At 42.5% G+C, this 20,077-nt stretch overlaps 6 protein-coding genes across 6 annotated transcripts; 5 read left to right on the top strand and 1 right to left on the bottom strand.

Moving 5' to 3' along the window:
• Positions 1-280: 280 nt before the first annotated feature.
• On the top strand, positions 281-4,075 carry BDB00DRAFT_868660 (uncharacterized protein; the record flags this gene model as incomplete). The annotated part of the gene is made up of 6 exons (XM_053126492.1): positions 281-426; positions 560-803; positions 906-933; positions 1,013-1,195; positions 1,263-1,564; positions 1,721-4,075. The coding sequence occupies 6 exons, from the start codon at positions 281-283 to the stop codon at positions 4,073-4,075; spliced, it is 3,258 nt and encodes a 1,085-aa protein (XP_052983470.1).
• Positions 4,076-4,351: 276 nt separating this feature from the next.
• On the bottom strand, positions 4,352-7,134 carry BDB00DRAFT_757067 (chitin synthase 1; the record flags this gene model as incomplete). The annotated part of the gene is made up of 8 exons (XM_053118954.1): positions 4,352-4,594; positions 4,667-4,850; positions 4,934-5,275; positions 5,340-5,506; positions 5,570-6,331; positions 6,430-6,483; positions 6,549-6,797; positions 6,871-7,134. 8 exons carry the CDS (start codon positions 7,132-7,134, stop codon positions 4,352-4,354), a joined length of 2,265 nt encoding a protein of 754 aa, XP_052983469.1.
• Positions 7,135-7,771: 637 nt separating this feature from the next.
• Positions 7,772-9,244, top strand: BDB00DRAFT_19669 (uncharacterized protein). Its single transcript, XM_053116432.1, has 4 exons — positions 7,772-7,987; positions 8,047-8,287; positions 8,373-8,423; positions 8,563-9,244. Exons 1-4 carry the CDS (start codon positions 7,878-7,880, stop codon positions 9,142-9,144), a joined length of 984 nt encoding a protein of 327 aa, XP_052983468.1. The 5' UTR covers positions 7,772-7,877; the 3' UTR covers positions 9,145-9,244.
• Positions 9,245-12,601: 3,357 nt separating this feature from the next.
• Positions 12,602-15,115, top strand: BDB00DRAFT_757187 (putative amine oxidase; the record flags this gene model as incomplete). The annotated part of the gene is made up of 8 exons (XM_053118966.1): positions 12,602-13,022; positions 13,116-13,224; positions 13,308-13,360; positions 13,440-13,512; positions 13,585-13,668; positions 13,755-13,950; positions 14,049-14,430; positions 14,514-15,115. 8 exons carry the CDS (start codon positions 12,602-12,604, stop codon positions 15,113-15,115), a joined length of 1,920 nt encoding a protein of 639 aa, XP_052983467.1.
• Positions 15,116-15,712: 597 nt separating this feature from the next.
• On the top strand, positions 15,713-17,610 carry BDB00DRAFT_805401 (uncharacterized protein). Its single transcript, XM_053122190.1, has 12 exons — positions 15,713-15,770; positions 15,850-15,970; positions 16,094-16,122; positions 16,208-16,323; positions 16,393-16,516; positions 16,588-16,733; positions 16,808-16,876; positions 16,932-16,982; positions 17,050-17,079; positions 17,157-17,188; positions 17,276-17,295; positions 17,353-17,610. Exons 1-12 carry the CDS (start codon positions 15,749-15,751, stop codon positions 17,436-17,438), a joined length of 846 nt encoding a protein of 281 aa, XP_052983466.1. The 5' UTR covers positions 15,713-15,748; the 3' UTR covers positions 17,439-17,610.
• BDB00DRAFT_805398 (isocitrate dehydrogenase, NAD-dependent) lies at positions 17,611-19,591 on the top strand. The gene is made up of 8 exons (XM_053122189.1): positions 17,611-17,714; positions 17,773-17,850; positions 17,955-18,230; positions 18,335-18,463; positions 18,547-18,680; positions 18,775-19,030; positions 19,115-19,270; positions 19,341-19,591. Exons 1-8 carry the CDS (start codon positions 17,664-17,666, stop codon positions 19,410-19,412), a joined length of 1,152 nt encoding a protein of 383 aa, XP_052983465.1. The 5' UTR covers positions 17,611-17,663; the 3' UTR covers positions 19,413-19,591.
• The last annotated feature ends 486 nt before the right edge of the window (positions 19,592-20,077 follow it).

Below are 20,077 nucleotides of genomic sequence, written 5' to 3'. Positions count from 1 at the left end.
AATTGTTGTGCCGCGCAACCATCTCTCGGCAATGTGTAATATATGGGAATTGAAAAGGAAGAGCGACAAAAAGCGCAGTCCGAAGCAGTAGCTTGAACAAGCTCCGCGCACGTCCCTTTGGGAAAAGCGTGTGCCCCACTTCGATTGGCTGGACATGAACAATAATTGGGACAACAGCGCGAAAATCATTCGATTTTTTTCGTTCTTCTTTCGGATTTCCCCACCCTTTTGCTATCGTTTCTAATTCCTCACAAGGAGAATATCCTTCTACTATAATTCGATGGATGTTCCTGAAACAGACCTGGTGGCAACACAGGAGTTTAATGGTGGCATCATCTTCGTCAGCTATGTCATCTCCGTTGTCGGCGCACAAACAACACTTGAACTGCTATCCAGGCGAACTCACATTCGCGGCATCCACAACTGGTACGAGCATATCATCATCTCCATCATCATTATCGTCATCGTCAAAACCAAAATCAAATACCCCAACACGGAACGAATTTGCTCGCCGATAAACTGACAATGTAGAAAAAACATTTATATGAAACCTCAACAGGTTTCTACTAGGTGCTTCAGCCGTGTCAATGGGAGGCGTAGCAATATGGTCTATGCATTTTATTGGAAACAACAGTTTGACGCTACAACACAATGGAAACGACTATCACCTTAATTACAGTGCCGGATTCACTTTTGCAAGTTTAGTTGTAGCAATCGCCTGTATGTTTATTGCGTTTGCGTTTGTCGGCATCACCGAAGAAGCCAAGATTGTTCGAATCATACCAAGTGGCACAATTGCTGGTGTATGTGCAAATTATGTTGTTATTTTTCCCCTGCTCGAAATAACTGATCATCCTTGTATGCTAACCGTCCTGCCGTATGTATCTCTATGTTGTATACTATAGATAGGAATTGCTGTCATGCACTATCTCGGTAAGCATATGACAATGATGCTGAATAAATACACCAGACAGAGAACCCCAAGAACGTGCTAATATAGGAATGATATTAGGTCAATTCGCGATCGACTTCTTTCTTCTAACATACAAAATTGAGTATATTGCGGGCGCCGTTATCATCGCATGTGCTGCAGTAAACGTTGCGTTGTACATCTTTTTTAAGCTTCGAGAAAATTGGACGAATCAGTGGTACAAACGGCTTGGATCGGCTATGCTCATGGGCCTTGCTGTGTGTGGTACAGTAACGTACAAAAAGATCATACGATAAACTTATCAAGGAGTCTAACCTCATGTTCGCGTTAGGCATGCATTACACTGCCCTGGCAGGCACAGAGTATCGGTTACCTTCCAACCACACCCCGCCTACGCCAGCGCTTAGTCGCGCTGCTTTGATTGGTATTATATCCGCCATCGTCGTTGTAGCCTGTGTGCTACTTCTCTATATTGCGGTGAAATGGGGGGTTGCTCATTTGCCTAGTGCGGCACCAGCTAAGAGTCAGCGCCTTTTTCTCGATGTGGTGTTCTTCGATAAAAACGGTCGAATTATGGTCAATCTGGATGGCACAGTGCCCACAAGGGAAGTTTTGAGTGACATCCATTCCAATGTAAGTGTGAAACCTAGCTAAAATGATGGGTTGTACAGGCTGTCGCACATTCACATGCAGCATATGCATGTAATAATTAGCTCCGAGTGATTGGTACCACCTTCAATGTAGAAGCTGGGTCTTAACGCAATCTTTTCCTTTTTGGGCGTGATCTAGGGTTCGAGCATGGAGTTTACAGCCAGCCATCCGCTTTTTCTTCGGTTATTCGATGTCACAACCAAATGGGCTAGACGTGCCTCCTTTAGTGACAGGCCATCCGAGCAATCATCTACTCGAACCAGTGATCCTCATGATGTCGTCGAAAGTCTATTCCTGGACGCTGCTCGCGACCTTGCGTACGAGCTACGCTTGCCGACTTTGGCGGAATTGGGCACCATGTTCGACGACGTAATCAGAACAAATACTATTGCAAAGCCGCGCAGCGGATTTTGGAATCGCCGAAAGTCCAAGAGTCCCAGTAAATCAGACGGCAGCAGCATGATGCTTCACGGCTCCGCCAAGTCGATCGATATGGATACCAGCAAAAATCACACCAACGATAACAACAACAAAAAGAGCAAGCGGTTTAGTAAAACATTCCAAATGGATAAAAAGTCACCATTGAAGCGACTTCCTAGCGACCTTTACTTATCGAATTTTGACAATGCTACCATTCTGGAAGAAGGCGCAACCCACGGTGACGTTCAAGAAATTAGTCAGACATCGCTATCTACTTCCGCTGCTCGGGAACAACAGAACAATGGGAGCAATAGAGATTATGATTCGTCGCACAGGGAGATTAGTCGCCCAACATCAGCTACGACCGAACGATTGTCATCTCAAGACGATGTCCACTTGGAAGATCGCCACATTTTCATCGTTAAGCGCATCGACAAGAGAGAACTTGCTCGACTACTAGCATGTGGTTACCGTTTTGCTGAAGCGACTTTTATTTCGCGAACAATGGGCGACCATTTACGTATTCCAGCGGACCACATGGCTAGTCATTTCAACGACATGCGATCCATGGCCTTGACAGTATCAATGCTTATTCAACAGCAGCATGCTCAGCAGCAGCAGGGCCAACAACTGCCACCTCGACAGGCTATTCACTCCTCCACACACGGAACTTCATCACCTCGTTCTCCGTCGATCTCAGAGAGTGCCTCCGCAGCTTCAATATCGTCAGACAGTGATCCGATCCCAGAGAGTGCCACTCGTGGTGCCGTGTATTTGGGACTTTCGGTCCTCATTCAAGAAGACAAGGAAGATAACCCTCACAACATTCACATCATTGTGGACAAGAAACGGAGACACGCATTCCCCATGGTACAGCTCAAGTACGACAACGATGAGGTCCCAGTTGCACTTGCACCTGAAGAACGAAACTGTGTGCTCAGCTTACACGGCCAATCATTACAGAACATGTGTGCGCTCGAGTCGCATATCCAATTACCGCGAGAAAGTGGAAGCACATTGTTGGGAAGACAATCGACAGATTGGGCAACAGCTAGTGATGCTACATCTACACTTGTTAGCTCTGGTGCATCACCACCCGACTTTGGCGGCGTCTCTCCAATATCCAGCTCCAACGTGTTCTCACCTGTGTCGCCAACTAGCACTCGCGGTGCAACATTAACGACACGTTTCACTCGAGCACTCGAACTGTCTTGTCGCCAACTAATGGAAATGTCGAACTACGGCAAACCATTGGCAAGCGTCGCAAAACTGTATGGCGAAGTTGTCGATATTCCACCCTTTGGATTGACTTTGGGACCATGCCAATTGATCTTATTCCGTGCCTGGGTTACCATTCCAGGAACCATTTCAGCAATCAATCAAACGCTTACTGAAAACGTCAAATGCCTCCCACTACCTTTGTATCGCAGTCTTGCTTATCATATTACAGACCAGGCTGTTGCCCGATACCGAGCAGTGACCGTGCGTAGCGTTCCTGAATCAACATACTTGGTACAACAACGCGTATACCAGTCAACTGCTGCAGTCTCAGCGCCCTCAGCTGTAGCATCGAAAGCCGTCCCTCCACCCGCACCATCAACGCGTAACTACGGCAACAATAAACAGTGCAACCGAAATTATGATAACAGCAATAACAACAACCTCAACAATAGCGATAGCAGCGGTAGCTCGCCCACCATTGTCACCTCACAGTTACAAAAGAATGACGCTGACGACAATAGCAAATCCCTTACATCCCCAACAACACCCTTACCGCCACCATCGCAACCGCCACCAGATCCACCGTCACATGATTCTAATCGCACGAGTGTACTTGCACCGCTTCCCTCATTACCACCTCCACCGAGAACACGACGACCAAAACTCCAATTCCCCGCTGCATCGGGTCTATCCTTGCTCAGCCTGGAGTCATTAGCAGATAAGCGTGCTGCTACTCAGAACTTTTCTCCGGTAGCACCCATCGAATTACCTACCATTCTCACTATTTTACCCACTCAAGACCGTTTCTGGTGGCTCAACAACATGATTGATGAAATCATGCACGGCTACTAAAAAGTATTGAAAGCTCATAATACGTCATTTTAATTACATTGTTCTCCTTTCTTTTTCATATAATCACACTCTAACAATCATCTGTCACTACTTATATCCTTCTCTTCTTTAAATGTCACACTTGTTTATCATCCTCACACTCTACATTCATCTGCATTTTCGTTCAATTTTTCTTTTCGTTCACGCAAACAATTAATAAATATCATTAATTTGTCAGATTATCCGTTGTAGTAGTAAAATCAATCGAATATTATACAATGATTATCATTAAATATCTTAGGAGGAGAACAATCGAAGTAATAAGTACATAACGGATCCACAAAATCGAAATGCTGCTAAGCCTGCGTTCGTCCATAAGATAACAGCCATGTACGTAGAGCCCGCAGAAGCAACATAAATGGTATCGTATTCGGGTGATGTTACGAATGCTACCAAAAGTGCGTTACATGCGATCCAAGCAAGCACTAAATGTGTTCTAAAAGACCGGTAATAATCCTCTTGATTAAAAGCGGCCGGTGGCTAAAAGTTATGCAGTAAGTATCAAATATTTTTGTAACTTTCGTATGCTATAGGGCTTATTTCTCATTTTACCTCACTTGGCTTCTCCTTTTTCTCTAACTCAAGCAAAGCCTCGTCATATTGACTATTGATATCGATTTGATCCGCTGGCAATACGATTTCTACAGTATCTTCGCCTGTGTCACCACTACCTTTCTTCTGCTTCTTGACGACACCGAGATCCTTTGATACTGTGTTATCTCCTTTTGTACCCCAGCTGAATTTATAACAGCATTTGTTAGCTCAAGTTTCCTTCCACACTTTTAACCGGCCAATAAATATAACTATAACTTAACCAACCTAACATCATGCGTGTTGCAGAAGGCGTAAATTGTCAAGATATTAGTAAATCCCGGCAATAAGATGAGGTAGGGAAGAAAGCTTGTTATCATGTGCATCGGCTGACGATACAGTAAGCTTGATACAAGATATAGTCCATATGTAGCCATGACGGAAACAAGGATATTTCGAAGTCCAGGATCCTGAAGCGCTAGGAGAAGGTTGCTGCTTGAGTCACTTGTCCATTGTACTTCTTCTTTTGCACGCTCCACTCCTTGAAATATAAGCCATCCGGATGCGAAAAGCATATAGCCCATTATTATCGAGAAGCCTGCGAGACAAGCTATAAAAAGCCATTTTGAGCTAGAAGTAAATGGGGTTCAGTTAGGTAAAAGAGTAAAAAATTACACACTTTTTCTTTACTTACACTTGTGGACGGTTTCCCATGGAGCAAATAAAAACAACCACAATGATAAAAAGATATGCGTATCGAAATATATCAAAAAACCGCTGGCCCCAACCATTGCCAAATGGATCCACCTCTTCGTTGGCCAAGCTTTTAGTTATAAAGTAAAAGGCTATGTAAAAGTTGCCCTATATAAGTTTCCGTTAGCACTGGAGCACATGGAAACTTAAAACACGAAAAAGATATCTCACCAATGCAATCCAGTTGAATATCAGGCTGATTATATTGTACACTGTCTCGATGGTCAAAAGAATCAAACGTGTAAACGAGTGCCGGCTATTCCACATGGACCGGAAATTCCATAGACTATAGACACCGGCAAAAAAGCTTCCATTGAGCCATCGCCGTCGCTGAGATATGAATTCTGGTAGGCCGTCAGGAACATCTGTAACTGCAAATGCACTATTACAATACTGGAGCAACCACCGTTCGTTCTTTTTCGCAACAAGCTCGTAGCACAAAATTCTGTCCTCGGCAAGATACATGTTTGCCTCGAACAGTCCGCCACTGTTATGAAGTTTTTCGCCTTTAAAGTACTTTTCCAGGGGACCATGACCGTTGATGTCGTTCTGCAGTGCAGAATACCGATACGCCGAAAATGCACCGGGAAGCACGGAAATATAGCCAAATACGCTTTCCATGGGTTTGTCCAGGATATTCGACATCTTGTATTCAAAATTTTGTGCGCCAACCAGTGGATTGAGCAAGTACTTGCAGCCAGGACCCAGCATCGCGCGGATTTCACCGCATGCACCAGCAACTTGAGCGTGTTGTGCGAAGGCTTTCCATAGTTGATAGATGCTGACGTTGCCAGGTCGTGTTCCTACATCGAGCAGAACACAAATCTTGGGGTTTAATAGCGGGCCAAATGCATTGAAAAACCATCGATGGGAGTTGATCTTTTTCGCATTTTTTTCCTTTAGACAAAACAAGATTTGGACTGGTACAATTCCCTATATCAAAACATGGTAAGAAAATCAACCCAAGCTCACGGCTTCTGTTTCTATAGTAAGCTGTGCAGTTATACGGTCGTTTATGACATGCAGCTTACCTTGTCTGAGCCTTTAAGCTTCATATCCTCGTCTATCGAGATTTGTGTGGTGAACTAGCATACATGTGTTAGCATGGTCTGTGCAGTTCTCATTTTTGTAGCTTGTTATATGTTTTTACCTCGTAAATATGTGCCTTGACAGGCTTATCATCAACTACGTTCTTGGCGACGCCTACTTGATATACTCCCATTGCGGCGAGCACACTTAAGACGCGTTTGTTGATAATTTTTCGGCCATCAGCGACAATCGATACAACGACCTTCTTCCAGCCATCCGTATCCCAGGTTTTCGACCTTGACTGCTTGCAAAGATGGGCCACATTTTTCATAACACCATGCATCGTCCGAGCAAACAAAATCTCGTCCTCCTATATGTGTAGAATAATTTAGCCGTTAGCAACTAGAAGAAGCAGCAGCAAAGAAACAGAGTTTTCTGCTTACATTATACATAGTAATTACGATGAATATTTCGGTTTCGCGCTGGTAGATTTGCTGACGAAGCTCGTAATTTTTGTAGGGAACTTCGTCAGGGTCACATGTCACTGCCGTATATCGCATAGTGGTGAATTCAGGATCTTTTCTGGAAAGCACATTCAGAAGTCGATCGGGTACTTGACTTTCTACTACCAGGTTGCCTTTTGTCAGACGTATCCGGTGTGTTGCGTAACGACGAGCTGTGTGTGCTGGAGCCCGTCCGTAATGCATCCGTGGTCCTGAATCAACTTGTGTGTCGTCATCCTCTTCGTCGACCAGCGTGCTCGTTGTCGATACCCGGTTGACACGCTGTTGGCAGCGATTTGTAGGACTTGTGGATGGTGACCGCAAATGGTTTCGTGAAGTATCTGCATACGCATATTGTTGTGGATGGTGTTGCTGCTGATGTATTCGTCGCGGAGGTGGGGGTGGTGGGCTTTCTGTCAATGGTGGAAGCTCGTGTACAGGTGCAGTTCGTGGTCGGAACGGGCTTGTCAAGATGTAGTGCTGATCTAATCCAGCTGCGGGCGGAGGTACTGACGATGAACCATCCAAGGGCATAGGGCTTCGCATTCGACTTGCGGTTTCAGGCTGCTTCTGTTGCTGTGATGATACTGTATTCTCTTTGCCAAATAGAAAATTGTAGATCCAGCCACTAAAACCGTCGTCTTCTTGTTGGCTGTTCGATTTACTCTGTTGCTGTGTCATATTAGTCGATGCTGAATTTCGATTATCTATGTAGCGGTTGCTGCGCTGCTCCATTCACTTATGATTATTCAAATTGTGAACAAAAAGAAAAGGAGGGAAAGAAAGAAAACAGTTATGTAATTAAATGAGGTGTATTATGGTGTGTATACTTAAATTTTACCAAGAGGATGGGGAATGATCCTGGGCTTTTTTAATTTTCCTAGTCCATAAAAAGGAGTTTGTTTTCATTATTCTGTATCCATTTTGGTAACTACACAACACACAATATGCCAGCTGAAAAGAAGGCTGTAGTCATGCCAAGCCGAAAGGCGAAAAACATATACGAGAACTGGAAAGTGTACTCGAAACACGGAAAGCTCATGTTCAGGTGCAACCAGCAAGTATCATTCTCACTCCATTCAAAATTAAGCTTATTTAGCATTCATTGAAAGACAGTTTTCGCGAAATTCCCTTCTCCATTTTAACCAATGACCACCCACCAAAATATATCAGGCGGAAAGCACAGTGGTACCTGACGCGCGATTTAGCTCTTGTCAAGGACAACGAAGAACGGGCCATTATGCTAACGTTCGAAGCTAAAGGCGACGGTCACAGCGAGGATGATTACATGGTGGAAGACCGCGATAATATTTGCGTTGTTTGTGGGTCAGCTGACGGGCTTACTTTACATCATGTCGTACGTACAGCATACAAATGTGGTCTATCAATACTGTCCAAGATAAATAACTATCAGTGATAAACTCTTTTGTATCATTATCTAGGTTCCCTATGTGTATCGCCAGTGGTTTCCTCTGACTATCAAATCCAAATCAGTAAGTTTTGAACCTCGTTGGAACGTGGCACGGAGCGACATGGTAAAAGGGCTTTCCTTTTATCCATGATATACCAAACTCTAATTTTCTGTTATCACTGTGTGTAGTAATGACTAACTATGTGCACACTATTATATAGAGTCGAGATTTAGTATTACTGTGTAAAAACTGTCATGATCGATACGAAAGACATGCAATGACCTATAAGAAAAACTTGGCAACAAAGTATGACCTACCATTAGAAGGCAAAGGATGGGTGCGTGTGCCTGAGAATCGAATAGCGCGCAAAGCTGCAACGGCATTGCTTCGCGCAGCAGATAAGATTCCCCCAGGGCGGCTAGAAGAACTCAAAAATACCGTCACTGCTTTTTGGGAGCGGAAGAAGCAGGATGCAACAGCTGTGGATATTAGCGATACTGCTACTAGCGCCACCGCTACTTTGACCGAATCAGCTGCCGATTGGAAATCCCTGAATTGGGATCACGTTATTCAAAGATGCAGCGAGCTTCAAGACGTCTTTCAAGGTGCAAATTTTGTTGAACACGGACAAGGAGTGGTACAGCAATTGAGGGTGTATAAGATTTTGGATAATGATGGTAGAGAGCGATGGCCCGATTTGGAGGTTTTTATAAAGCAATGGCGTCAGCATTTTCTCGATCATTCGAAGCCACAGTATCTGAGTGAGCGATGGACCGTGGATGGAGAAATATATACCCACTAAAATGTATATATCTTCCACTAGTTTTTGTACATATCTTGTCGACTTTGTGAATAATACAATATATATTTTCTCATCCTTTATCTGAAATGTGGATCGAATTGACGGCTTTTCATTTTGGCTGTTGGCAGTACATGACAATGTCCACAGTGAACAAACCACCTTTTTGCTTAGGTACATAATATACTCGCTAAATTCAAATGGTAAAAGATACACATATACCAAAAGCATACATGTATTTATAATGTTGTTCTCAGTCATTTTCTGGAAGGATTGTACGCCCCGATGACCTGCTCATCCACTCAAACTAGGTTGGCATCTTGGATTCGTAATACCACTCGATCAAACCGTGCGAACATCGGCTCGGAAAGGTGGAGCTTTGTGTGCCAAGGCCGGGTCGCGGCTACGGTGCAAGTCAGGGATATGTATGTGAAGCGCTTGATGGGTTGTGATAAATGTTGTACGATCTTCTACTACAGGACAGCGGGAATTTGAAATCAGAATCCGTGGATTGAAGTAACCGTCTCTTAGAGACTGCATGCAGCACTAAATGGATTGATCAATCACTCATTTGATATCTTTTATCATAAGATACAAACATCATGTGCCGTTTCAAAGTTTTTGATCAGTCGCATATATTTGATAGCATAGGAAGCCGTACACCCCTCAAGTTGGCATGTGTATTCTCTACTTATGATTAGTATGGGGTATTTGTTTCGAGCGAATATGAGTATGAACGGTTCTGTTGTTGCTCACGTTGTGTCACACCCCGTATAAAAGCAAATGAGAGATTCTCTTGCAGGAATGATATAGCATTGCTACCTATCACACGTACTGTGTACATATCCACTATGTAATTGTTTCCAGAAACCTTTGGGTTGACACTAACATTCGTTGGAGGTGGTAGCTCGATGTTAGAAAGAGTAAGGTTTTTGGTTAACACATGTTCTTATGTTCGCCTTTGCCTGACTAGAAATTACATATATGTATTGACGACACTTTCTGCAGATGGTAGGTCGACAATCGCTTGTTCCACTTTCGACCACGATCATTACACTTAGTAAAGAACGATGAGGCTTGCTAGTTCACTCAACTGATCAGGTACACTTTTTTACTCTGAGTTGATCGAAGATTAAACACAACGCGAACTATCATCGCAAAAAGGCCCTGCTGTTCCACGCTCTGTAATATCACAGCAATTAATATCGGCATCCATTCAAAAAATTACCAATATATGTGTGGAGCTTATCGATATTATGCAAGATAAGTAACTCCAGTGACAAAAACTCTTTGCGTCATAATAATTTACTATAGATTTTCTTGATGTCTATCGACAATGTATTCTTTTCACCATTAGATTCAGGCCAGTAAGCTTTAAGCTTACTGGCTCGGAAAATATGTAGGCCTTTCTTTTGCCCATGACATGCGAGCTTTTATTTTAGATGAATAATAGTATGTATAAAATGATCGCTATATAGAATCAAGATGTACCGCATTATGATAAGATCTGTCGTTATCGATACTGAAAGAATGCTATGATATCAAGACTGTTTTGGCGACTAAGTATAAACTACCACTATCAGGATAAAAACGATAGGCGTGCGTGCCTGAGATCCAATAACGCGCAAAGCTGCAACACCAAATTATAAACCGTCAGATGGCGAGAGGAGCTCAAAAACATCGTTAATGATTTCTTACGGAAAGCACAAGAGCAGCAACAGTGGTCATTAGCGTTACCGCTACCTTGATCAAAAGGCCTTTTGATTGGGGGTTCCTGTTGGGGTCATGTTCTCGGGAATGCACCGAGCTTAAACGCCTTTCTAGGGACAGAGTTTATCTAGCACGAGAAAGTAGTGATGCATTAATTAAGGGTGAATAAATCTATAGAAAACGGTGCAGAAAGCCTTGGACAGATCTAGAGGTTTTTTTTATCAAGCAATAACGTTCGCACTTTCTCAATCATTCGAATCCAGCACATTCTGAGCGAACGGGCGATGGACTGTGGATGACAAAAAATGTAACTACTAACTTATCTATGACTTGTTGCTTTGTCTTTGTGCATATTCTATTAAGTATGTCTATTTCATTTAAAAAATTCAAACCTTCTCTTCTTCTATCTAAATGGGACCGACTACATTTTGATTTTCCTGCTGGCAAAGACGACATCGTCACCTTCTTACTGCTTACATGTACATACAGGCAAAGAAAACTCTAAAAAACTTAAGAGAAGGCGCGCTCTCTACCAGACTGATACGATGGTCACACACGATAGAAAGGTTATCATCGTTGACTGAGTAAGCGATTTTAAAGGATCGCTTTTCCCGCCCTCTAAAATGATCCAAGAAAGGAAAATAACCGCAGTCGCGAGGTTACACACCATGTGCGTCAACGAAATACGACATCTTATGAAGCGAGTAACGGGAAAGTAGCTGGAGTCTCTCGGCAAATGCATATTATTTTTGCATCTGTGGTACCCCGGAGCCGGTATTAATTGAACTTGCAAACGCTTCAAACATACGGACTTGCATAATTTTGACTGCTGCTATACTTGCTGATAACGAATAACTACTTGCTCACAAGTGACGGGAAGGCACGTATGAAAACATATAGCAGAGCATGGAAGACGACCAAGGCATAAACAGGATCATTGCCGCATCATGTATTATAGCATATAAAAACTTATAGGAGTTGTTTAAAGTTGAACGGCAGCAGAAGCAACAACAGGAATGGTTCTTGATAGATACGAAAACAGTATCTTGAGTTATCTCAAATTATCAAATTCAATATTGCGATAAGTCGGAAGCACTTCAATGATAAGTCACATTGAGCAGTAGCCAGGAAGTGTACACGTATGACGATTACTCCAAGTCAAAAAGTCAAGAGCGCGCGCTATCTATTATCTCTTGGGTATCGATAGAGTATCTTTATGATAATGAATAAAAAAAAGATTAAGTCGAAATGTAACAGTGTCGACCCAATTGCTTACAATCGGGAATGTGAATGGGTAGACAGTGTGAATTAATATGAACAAGTGAGACTCGGATATATCAAAGGATAAAACAATAGGGATCCATATAACTCAGGATCCCGTCTTTATATATACGTTGAGTAATAGCGGGCTAGCTATCGTCTAAGTATTGTTCTACATCATACTTCTATCTAGATTGTCCACGCCTATTACTCCTTACTGTACTCAACCATGTATTGTCAATCGTCAACCGTGCAGATTGGATATCGTCGTAATGGTATGCCCCGTTACACAAAATGATGATAAAAAACCTTTTTTAATGGTCACTAGTATATAAAGGCACTATTGCAGTCGGCAAAGTGTTTTTTTGAAACTGGTCAAAACAACCAATATCTCTTCTCATTAACCTACATCATCAAGTGCATATAATCTAACAGTATGGTGAAGACGACTACATCTTTGTTTGTCTTGGCTGCCGCCACCTTGCAGGCCATGGCGGCTCCTGCTTCTTCTGGTCCCGAGATCTACGTTGACGACTCCTTGAAGGCTGATTCTCTGACAAACGTATATCTAAACTATGGTTCCAAGACCGTTGAAGGTGCCATGACTCTCTCCTATGGTTCTTGCGAAGTTGACTCTGAAGCAACCCACCTCATCGGTACTACGGAGGTAACCGCCGATTTCCAACCCACCAAATTCGCTTGGGCTGTTCCTTCGGATGCGCAATCTGGCTGTATAGTTGCCAAGGATGCTGCTGGCAATATTATTGCGCGGAGTGAGCCCTACACCGTCTCAACAACGCTCAGTAAGCGTGGCCATCCCGAGTTTGAAGACATGTATTTTGATGCTGTCAAGTACCACAAGCGCCAAATGTCCAAGCGCAGCAAGATTCATGCCAGTGACAAATCTGAGAGTAAGTCAGAAAATCATCTCTTGTTGAGATGTTTATGGTTTTACTTGCTCTGTTTCATTGATATAACCCGTCTTTTAATCTCTCTTTCGTTAGAAATCGGTATTATTGGCGCCGGTATGTCTGGCTTATTTAGTGGTCTGCTTTTGGATCAAGCTGGCTTCCATAATTATGAGATTTTGGAAGCAAACGATAGACTTGGAGGGTAAACGTTTATCTTTTTCACTGCTGTTTTTATAAGTTATACTGTTGAAAGCGTTATTTAAGCTAACATATTTGCTCCATTAGTCGTGTTCACACTACCTATTTCAACAACTCGACCATTGCTTATCAGGAAATGGGTATGTTGCTGTTTAGAATGCTCAATCACCATGTATCTCTAATAAAGTGCCACTTGCTAACAATGATGTTACTACTTAGGACCGATGCGCTTTCCCGTATCAATTGATTATGAAGATGGAAAATCGCTCCCCGTGACTGATCACAACATTGTGTAAGTTTGCTCATTCTGGATATATGCGAGTTCGAAAGCGAAATTGACAATAAGGTCTTATTGTATGATCAGGTTTCAGATGGCCGAGGAGCTCAACAAGATGAACGACGACCATTACAAAATAGAGTTTATCAAATGGATTCAATCCTCTGATAAGTATGTATCGGACAGCAGCGTAGATTTGCCTGAATTTGTCAGGGTATGTCGTATATACTGAACTAATAATGGCGCAAAATTGATAGCAATCTGTCGTATCGAAATGGTGTCCGCTTATCCGACGGCCGCGTCCCTACCAAGGGCCAAGTTGCTGCCAACTCTTCGCTTACTATGGTCTCTGGCACCGGTGACCTCAGCTCTGCCGTCAGCGAGGCTACTGAGGAATTCTACACCGATGACTGGTATAAGTTGATGAGTAAGGACTTGTACAAGGCACATGCGGTATGTTTACTACCTTTTTGAGTTACGAACATGGCAAACGAGAAGACCGTGGTATATGCAACATTGATTGATGATCTATTATATTTCATTCAATATAGAAAGCACTTGATGAAGGGTACGATGACTGGTCTGAATGGGCATGGCTTCATCAAAAATCGGGTCTTTCGTTGAACGCCACGGACTATGCTACTGGCTTATCAGCAGGGAATATCTGGGAAGACCTTTATGACCGTTTCACATTCAGTGCAACCAACTGGAAAACTGTCCAAGGTGGACTCAACCGTTTGGCCAAGGCTTACGAGCCTGTGTTGGGTGATAAGGTTACATTTGGTCGCAAAGTCAGCAAGCTCGCAGTCGAAGATAGTAAGGTCTCTGTCCAGTGGAAGGAAGATCCTTATGACGAGAAGTACAAGTCCGAATCTTATGATAACGTCATTGTTGGCGTGCCATTCACTATTGTCCGTAATTGGCATCTACCTGGTATGATTACTCACCACTTTACGCATCTTTATAAAATGAAATTCACGCTAATTCGCTTTTCTTTAATCTTTGTGGATTTGCAGAGCTTCCTTACACATTGGATCGTGCTATCAAGAATTTGGGCTACAGTCAAGCCTGCAAGGTTGCTCTCGAATTCTCCGAGCGTTTTTGGGAGCAATATGAGCTTCCTATCAAGGGTGGCTGTGATTCGACTGATTTGGCTTCCGGCTCCATTTGCTATCCTTCCAACAACTTTGGCAGCGACGGTCCCGGTGTTATGCTTGCCAGCTATGCCAGCGGCGATGGTGGTCTCCGTTTTGCATCCATGACAGAAGAGCAGCATGTTGCACGCGTTCTTGAGGACATCTACGAACTTCACGGTGGCATTGCCAAAGAAAAGTACACCGGCAACTACGATCGTGTCTGCTGGATCTTGGACGAATTCCAGTCTGGCTCTTGGGCCTCTGCTGAGCCTGGTCAGCATAAGCTGTACATGCCTTCGTACTTTGAGATGAGCAACGGCATCGTCTTTGTAGGAGAGCATACCGATATCAAGCACGCATGGATTAGTGCTGCTTTGGAATCGTCCATCCGAGGTGTTGTCATGGTTCTTGTTGAACACGGTCATGTCAAGGAAGCCAAGCAGCTTGTCAAGAAGTGGAACGCCAGCTGGATGAAGATCTGAACTGACTCCTCAGAAAATATATATATAGTTCTTTTCAACCCTTCTTTTTATATAGAGTTTATGTATCCCCTGTAAATTTAAACCTATGTGTAGTACCAACTTCTTGTGATTAATATTTTCTGAGCTGTCAGCAGTTCATATAAAGTAAATACATAATGTTTTGTGTATTCAAAATAACTATCTGTATAATGGTGCTCTTGTACACATATTGACTATGTTGTATCTTCTACAATAAGATTAACGCAATGCAAGTGTTAGCAGCTCTAGGGACATGATAGCAGAAGTTTTTGACACCTTTCACCTTTATTTATAATAGCGACATTGAATGATATAGATAAAGAAAAATACCTTTTGCTTGTATACCGACATCCGCTAATTTTCTTTCTTATTTTACACTAATATGGCTGTAAGCCACACTTTTAGTGAAAAACTATCATTTATCAATATCATTAAACGGTGTAGTAGAGCACATAAGTAAGTAACTATAGACGTTATAAGACGCATCAATTTTCACGATTGTCAAGGGTGCATTGCAGTAATTATTGACAGTAAAAGTCCGCCGAAAGATACCCGCGTACCTGGCACACTGCCGCGAATTTCGTAAAAGAATTTCCTTGACAAAACTTTGACAAAATGACAGAAATAAACGATTATGGTAAATTGAATCACTGTAAATCTAGTGTATACTGTGCTTTATTATTCAACCGTAAATATACTTTCTTCTTTATCTACAGAAATAGAACGACAAAAAAATATTGAACGCAATCGCGAACTACTAGCACAATTCAACCTCGTTGAAGCGCGCTCTGCATTACAACAAGCAGCACCAGCGTCCGTTAAGAAAGATACCGAAAAGTAGGTTTTGAGATCCATTTTTTAAACCTGCCGGTTCATAATCTGATAAAATTGTGCTTTTGTATGTCTTCCCTTTTCTCGGCTAACGTTTATTTTTTTTCTTCGTCTTCTTCTTCCATAAAGCATACCTGTCAAAACCGAGAAGAGAATCAGTACGAATAAACGCATATTCTGTATTTTAAACAACACCGACAAGGATAAACACGCGCTCACGCTGTCACATGTTTTATGCTATAGGAAAACCTACGAAAAAACAAGCTGATCCACTACCTGCACGAAAATCATCACGTCTACGTGGTATTGAGCCGCCCAAGATCCAAATTAATGCGGGCGAGTCTGTCCAAGGATCAGAAGTAGGTGCAAAAAAAGATCTTCATTATTTCACCTTTGTAAAGGATGTAAACTAACAAGATGAACTCAAGGAGGATATTGAGGCACTTATTACTACTGAAGATGAATTATTGGAGGGAAAACTACTGGAGGCGGATGAGTACTTTGATGGAAAAGTGCGACAGAATGCGTACAGGACAGATGGACATTACACGAGTAGGCATATTCTCATCCATCAATTTTCACTGAAATTACAGCTTGTTTACGCTATTTATGTTCTTTCATAGGTTGGATCAACCCGGAGCTGATGGCAAAGCACGGCTTTGAAAACAATGCAGCTGACGCTTGGGAAAAGAATGGAGGTGGTACTTTTTCTTACAAAGATCCACTGGGTACTGGAAAGAAAAAGGGAGGATCCCGCGTTAACGCAAAGGCAAGTGTATCTAGCTTCTTATACGGACTATCGTCACGCAGTAATTATGCATTAACTGCGTGCTTTTTTATTAGGTGGTGGCAAAACTGATGTTTAAGAAAAATCCAAACGCATACTTTTATCGACATACTGAGCCGGATGTTGTAAGTAAAAACTATTTAGGTTTCTTGGATTCAATATGCTCAAAGAGCGTTGTAGGAGCAATGGGTTACCGAATGGACGGAAGAGGAAAAAAATCTGTTTCTGGAGGTACGTACAATTTAACCGAATATACGCGTTTTGAATGATCGCTGACTGGCCTTTTCTTCTTACAAAGACGGCCAAAAAATACGGATGTGGTGATAAGGTAAAAAGTTGAAAAAGCATGGCAGTAGTAAATCAAGTTATATTTCAACGCGGTGTGTATTAACACGAGTGGCATAGTGGGGTCTTTTTTCAACCTATATACCTCACCGGTAAGCTGAAAAATCTCATTTGCGTCTTAGGCCATCATGAACTAAATTGACGAATTACGGTTTTCCTTTTAAATCCCACCCATATAGCGTTGGATATCAGTGTAGCAGTAAGTAACACAAACCAATGCATTGTTATTACGCATTTGCTGACGGAATGTAACTAGACTTTTACAGAAGCGTTATATTGCCTGAAGGTCTGATTTTCGACAAGAACTACAAGGTTTGTTCAGTAAGAGCTTTTGAACGATAGTTTGACCTTGTTTCATATCAACATAATGACGTGTACTAGTATACCCACAACGGCAAGGCTATCTACATTGGATCTCACAGATCACGGGGCTAAATAGAAGCGTGTGGTTGACCGTCACGGTAATCCTGCGTTTCGTTGAGCCCGCACACCCTCCCCCTCCCACTTCTTTCATTCCTCTTTCCTTTTCCATAAATCTGCATTCAATAAAAAAAATAAGTATAAAAAATGCTGAAATTTGCTCGCGGTACTCCTTTGCGCAGCAACGTGGTTGCTAAGGTAATTAAACACGCGAACATTATTGAAATCTTTGCCAACCTTTCTTACCATCGCACAGGCCATGACGACGCGGACTTTGGCTACCACGAACGCCGCTTTAAAGAATGCTAGAGAACCCTCACTCGGCCAACGAGCTGTAAAGTATTTTCTTTCTGTTGTTGGTCAAAGTGCGGAAAAGCGTAAAAGGAGAAGAAGGTGGAAACTGAAAAATAGAATTTCATGACGTATATGCCTTCGTAGAGAGAGGTTAGAGATAAAACCAAACATACTGTCACTCTAGTTCCTGGTGACGGCGTTGGCAAGGAACTCTCCGAGGCTGTCAAGGCTGTCTTTGCTGCATCTAATGCACCTGTTGAGTGGGAGCAGTTTGACTTGTCGGGTCACGTTACTACGGGCGACACGCTTATGAAAGATACACTTGAATCGCTTCGTCGCAACAAAGTCGGTCTTAAAGGTACCCTTTACACGCCTGTTTCAAAGCTGGGCCACGTGTCTTTCAACGTATCTATGCGCAAGGTAAGAAATACCATAGATATGTCTCCCTTCAGGAGATTAAAGGCAGAAATGGGGAAAGAAAAAAATCTGTGGCGAGTCTAATATGAAGTATTACTTGACTACAGGATCTCGATATTTATGGATCGATATCTTTGATCAGAAACATCCCCGGTATCCCTTCAAGATTTAAAGATGTGGATCTTGCCATCATCCGGGAGAATACCGAGGGCGAGTATTCCGGTCTTGAGCATCAGGTTTGCTATTTTACCTTTACACAGAATGTGATAAGCTTGATAATTACATCTAACATCTCTTACTGTAATGTTGATTAATGTAGTCGTTTCCTGGCGTTGTCGAGTCGCTCAAGATCGTCACTCGAGCCAAGACAGAACGAATTGCACGCTTTGCTTTTGACTTTGCCCTGAGAAACAACCGCAAAAAGGTCACATGTATCCACAAGGCCAACATCATGTAAGTCGCTGAGAATAATCACATCCATTGGCGCGGGATATTATAACTACTATGATCTTATGCTCATTCTTTTAAAATCAATATTGTTAACCAGGAAATTGGGTGATGGATTGTTCTTGGAGACTTGCCGCAACGTTGCCAAGGAGTATGCTGGTTCTGGTATCACTCTCAATGACATGATCGTCGACAATGCATCTATGCAACTTGTCTCGCGACCCCAACAATTTGACGTGATGGTAATGCCCAACTTGTACGGAAGTATTCTCTCAAACGTTGGCGCTGGATTGGTGGGCGGACCTGGTATTATACCTGGTGGCAACTTTGGCAGAGAGTACGCTGTATTTGAACCGGTTAGTATATGTTCTTTCTCATCGTTCCACCGTTTATCTCTCTGATTCTTATTAGAAATCAATACCTCATCGAAAAACAAATAGGGCTGCCGCCATGTAGGCGCTGATATCAGTGGCAGCAATGTGGCCAATCCGACCGCCATGATATTAAGCTCTGTGATGATGCTGCGCCACATAGGCCTAGATGAACATGCTAATCGTATCTCTACCGCAGTATATCGTACTATCGAAAGCGGAAAGGTAGGGAGAAAGGATGTCTTTTAACTATGATTTCAAAATTTCTTAACATTTTATGCTTGTAATAATGTAGGCTAGAACTCGGGATATGGGAGGGAACAGCAGCACAAGTGAATTCACGGATGCGGTAATCAGTGCACTCTGATATGGATGAGCAAGCCCTACATATCATCTGGTCAGCATATTATAGTTTTCTGTATACAATGAGCACAATAAACTCGCTATTTGGATAGCATAATCTTTCTTGCGATCTATCAATAATTGCTGTTTGTCACATTATTGTTATCGTTCGGTAGCAATCTTTAGTCATCCTCTCTTATTATGCCAAATATTTTCGGTGAGACCAGCTTACAACATTCTTTATTCCATTACAGCCGTGGACTTGTAGTATCTATAAATTTCGTAAAAACCACAATCAAGGTGGTACCGATCCCTACATTTGGATCAGTCATTCCGGCGAATTTGTCATTATGGGGATACAAGAGGAAGAGCTTTTTTCCCCATTCACACGTCAGGTAGTTTAAGAGTATGCTTTCACAATCATTTAAAATTTCTTTGACAATAACACTTAATGTGCTACATATCTTCCCGCAATACAGTAGATCGACTTTTATATTGTCGTATTGTTAGCGGCTGCTGTTGTTTCGAAAAGGGAAACATGTGTCGATGGCTGCGAAGTGTTATGCAAAAACCTTAGACAGAATAATAATGTTACCAACCACTGATAGGAGTTGATACGGCTTGTTATTGATAAGCAAAAGGATTTGCTGACACAGCCAACAGCTTATAGATAACAATCCCCATTCTAAT

The sequence above is a fragment of the Zychaea mexicana genome, assembly GCF_025766255.1.
Source record: "Zychaea mexicana strain RSA 1403 chromosome Unknown BDB00scaffold_10, whole genome shotgun sequence".
Lineage (NCBI taxonomy): Eukaryota > Fungi > Mucoromycota > Mucoromycetes > Mucorales > Lichtheimiaceae > Zychaea > Zychaea mexicana.
Note: the sequence above shows the minus strand (reverse complement) of the source record. Positions and strands in the feature narration are given on the sequence as shown.

Excerpts from the sequence above, each read along its gene's own strand:
- BDB00DRAFT_19669 (XM_053116432.1), top strand. The coding sequence starts at position 7,878 with ATGCCAGCTGAAAAGAAGGCTGTAGTCATGCCAAGCCGAAAGGCGAAA. Across the intron at positions 7,988-8,046 it reads CTCATGTTCAGGTGCAACCA|TTTTCGCGAAATTCCCTTCT; the intron begins GCAAGTATCATT and ends ATTGAAAGACAG. Across the intron at positions 8,424-8,562 it reads TGACTATCAAATCCAAATCA|AGTCGAGATTTAGTATTACT; the intron begins GTAAGTTTTGAA and ends ACTATTATATAG.
- BDB00DRAFT_805401 (XM_053122190.1), top strand. The coding sequence starts at position 15,749 with ATGACAGAAATAAACGATTATG. Across the intron at positions 15,971-16,093 it reads GTTAAGAAAGATACCGAAAA|CATACCTGTCAAAACCGAGA; the intron begins GTAGGTTTTGAG and ends TCTTCCATAAAG. Across the intron at positions 16,983-17,049 it reads AAAAAAATCTGTTTCTGGAG|ACGGCCAAAAAATACGGATG; the intron begins GTACGTACAATT and ends CTTCTTACAAAG.
- BDB00DRAFT_805398 (XM_053122189.1), top strand. The coding sequence starts at position 17,664 with ATGCTGAAATTTGCTCGCGGTACTCCTTTGCGCAGCAACGTGGTTGCT. Across the intron at positions 17,715-17,772 it reads GCAGCAACGTGGTTGCTAAG|GCCATGACGACGCGGACTTT; the intron begins GTAATTAAACAC and ends ACCATCGCACAG. Across the intron at positions 19,031-19,114 it reads AGTACGCTGTATTTGAACCG|GGCTGCCGCCATGTAGGCGC; the intron begins GTTAGTATATGT and ends AAAAACAAATAG.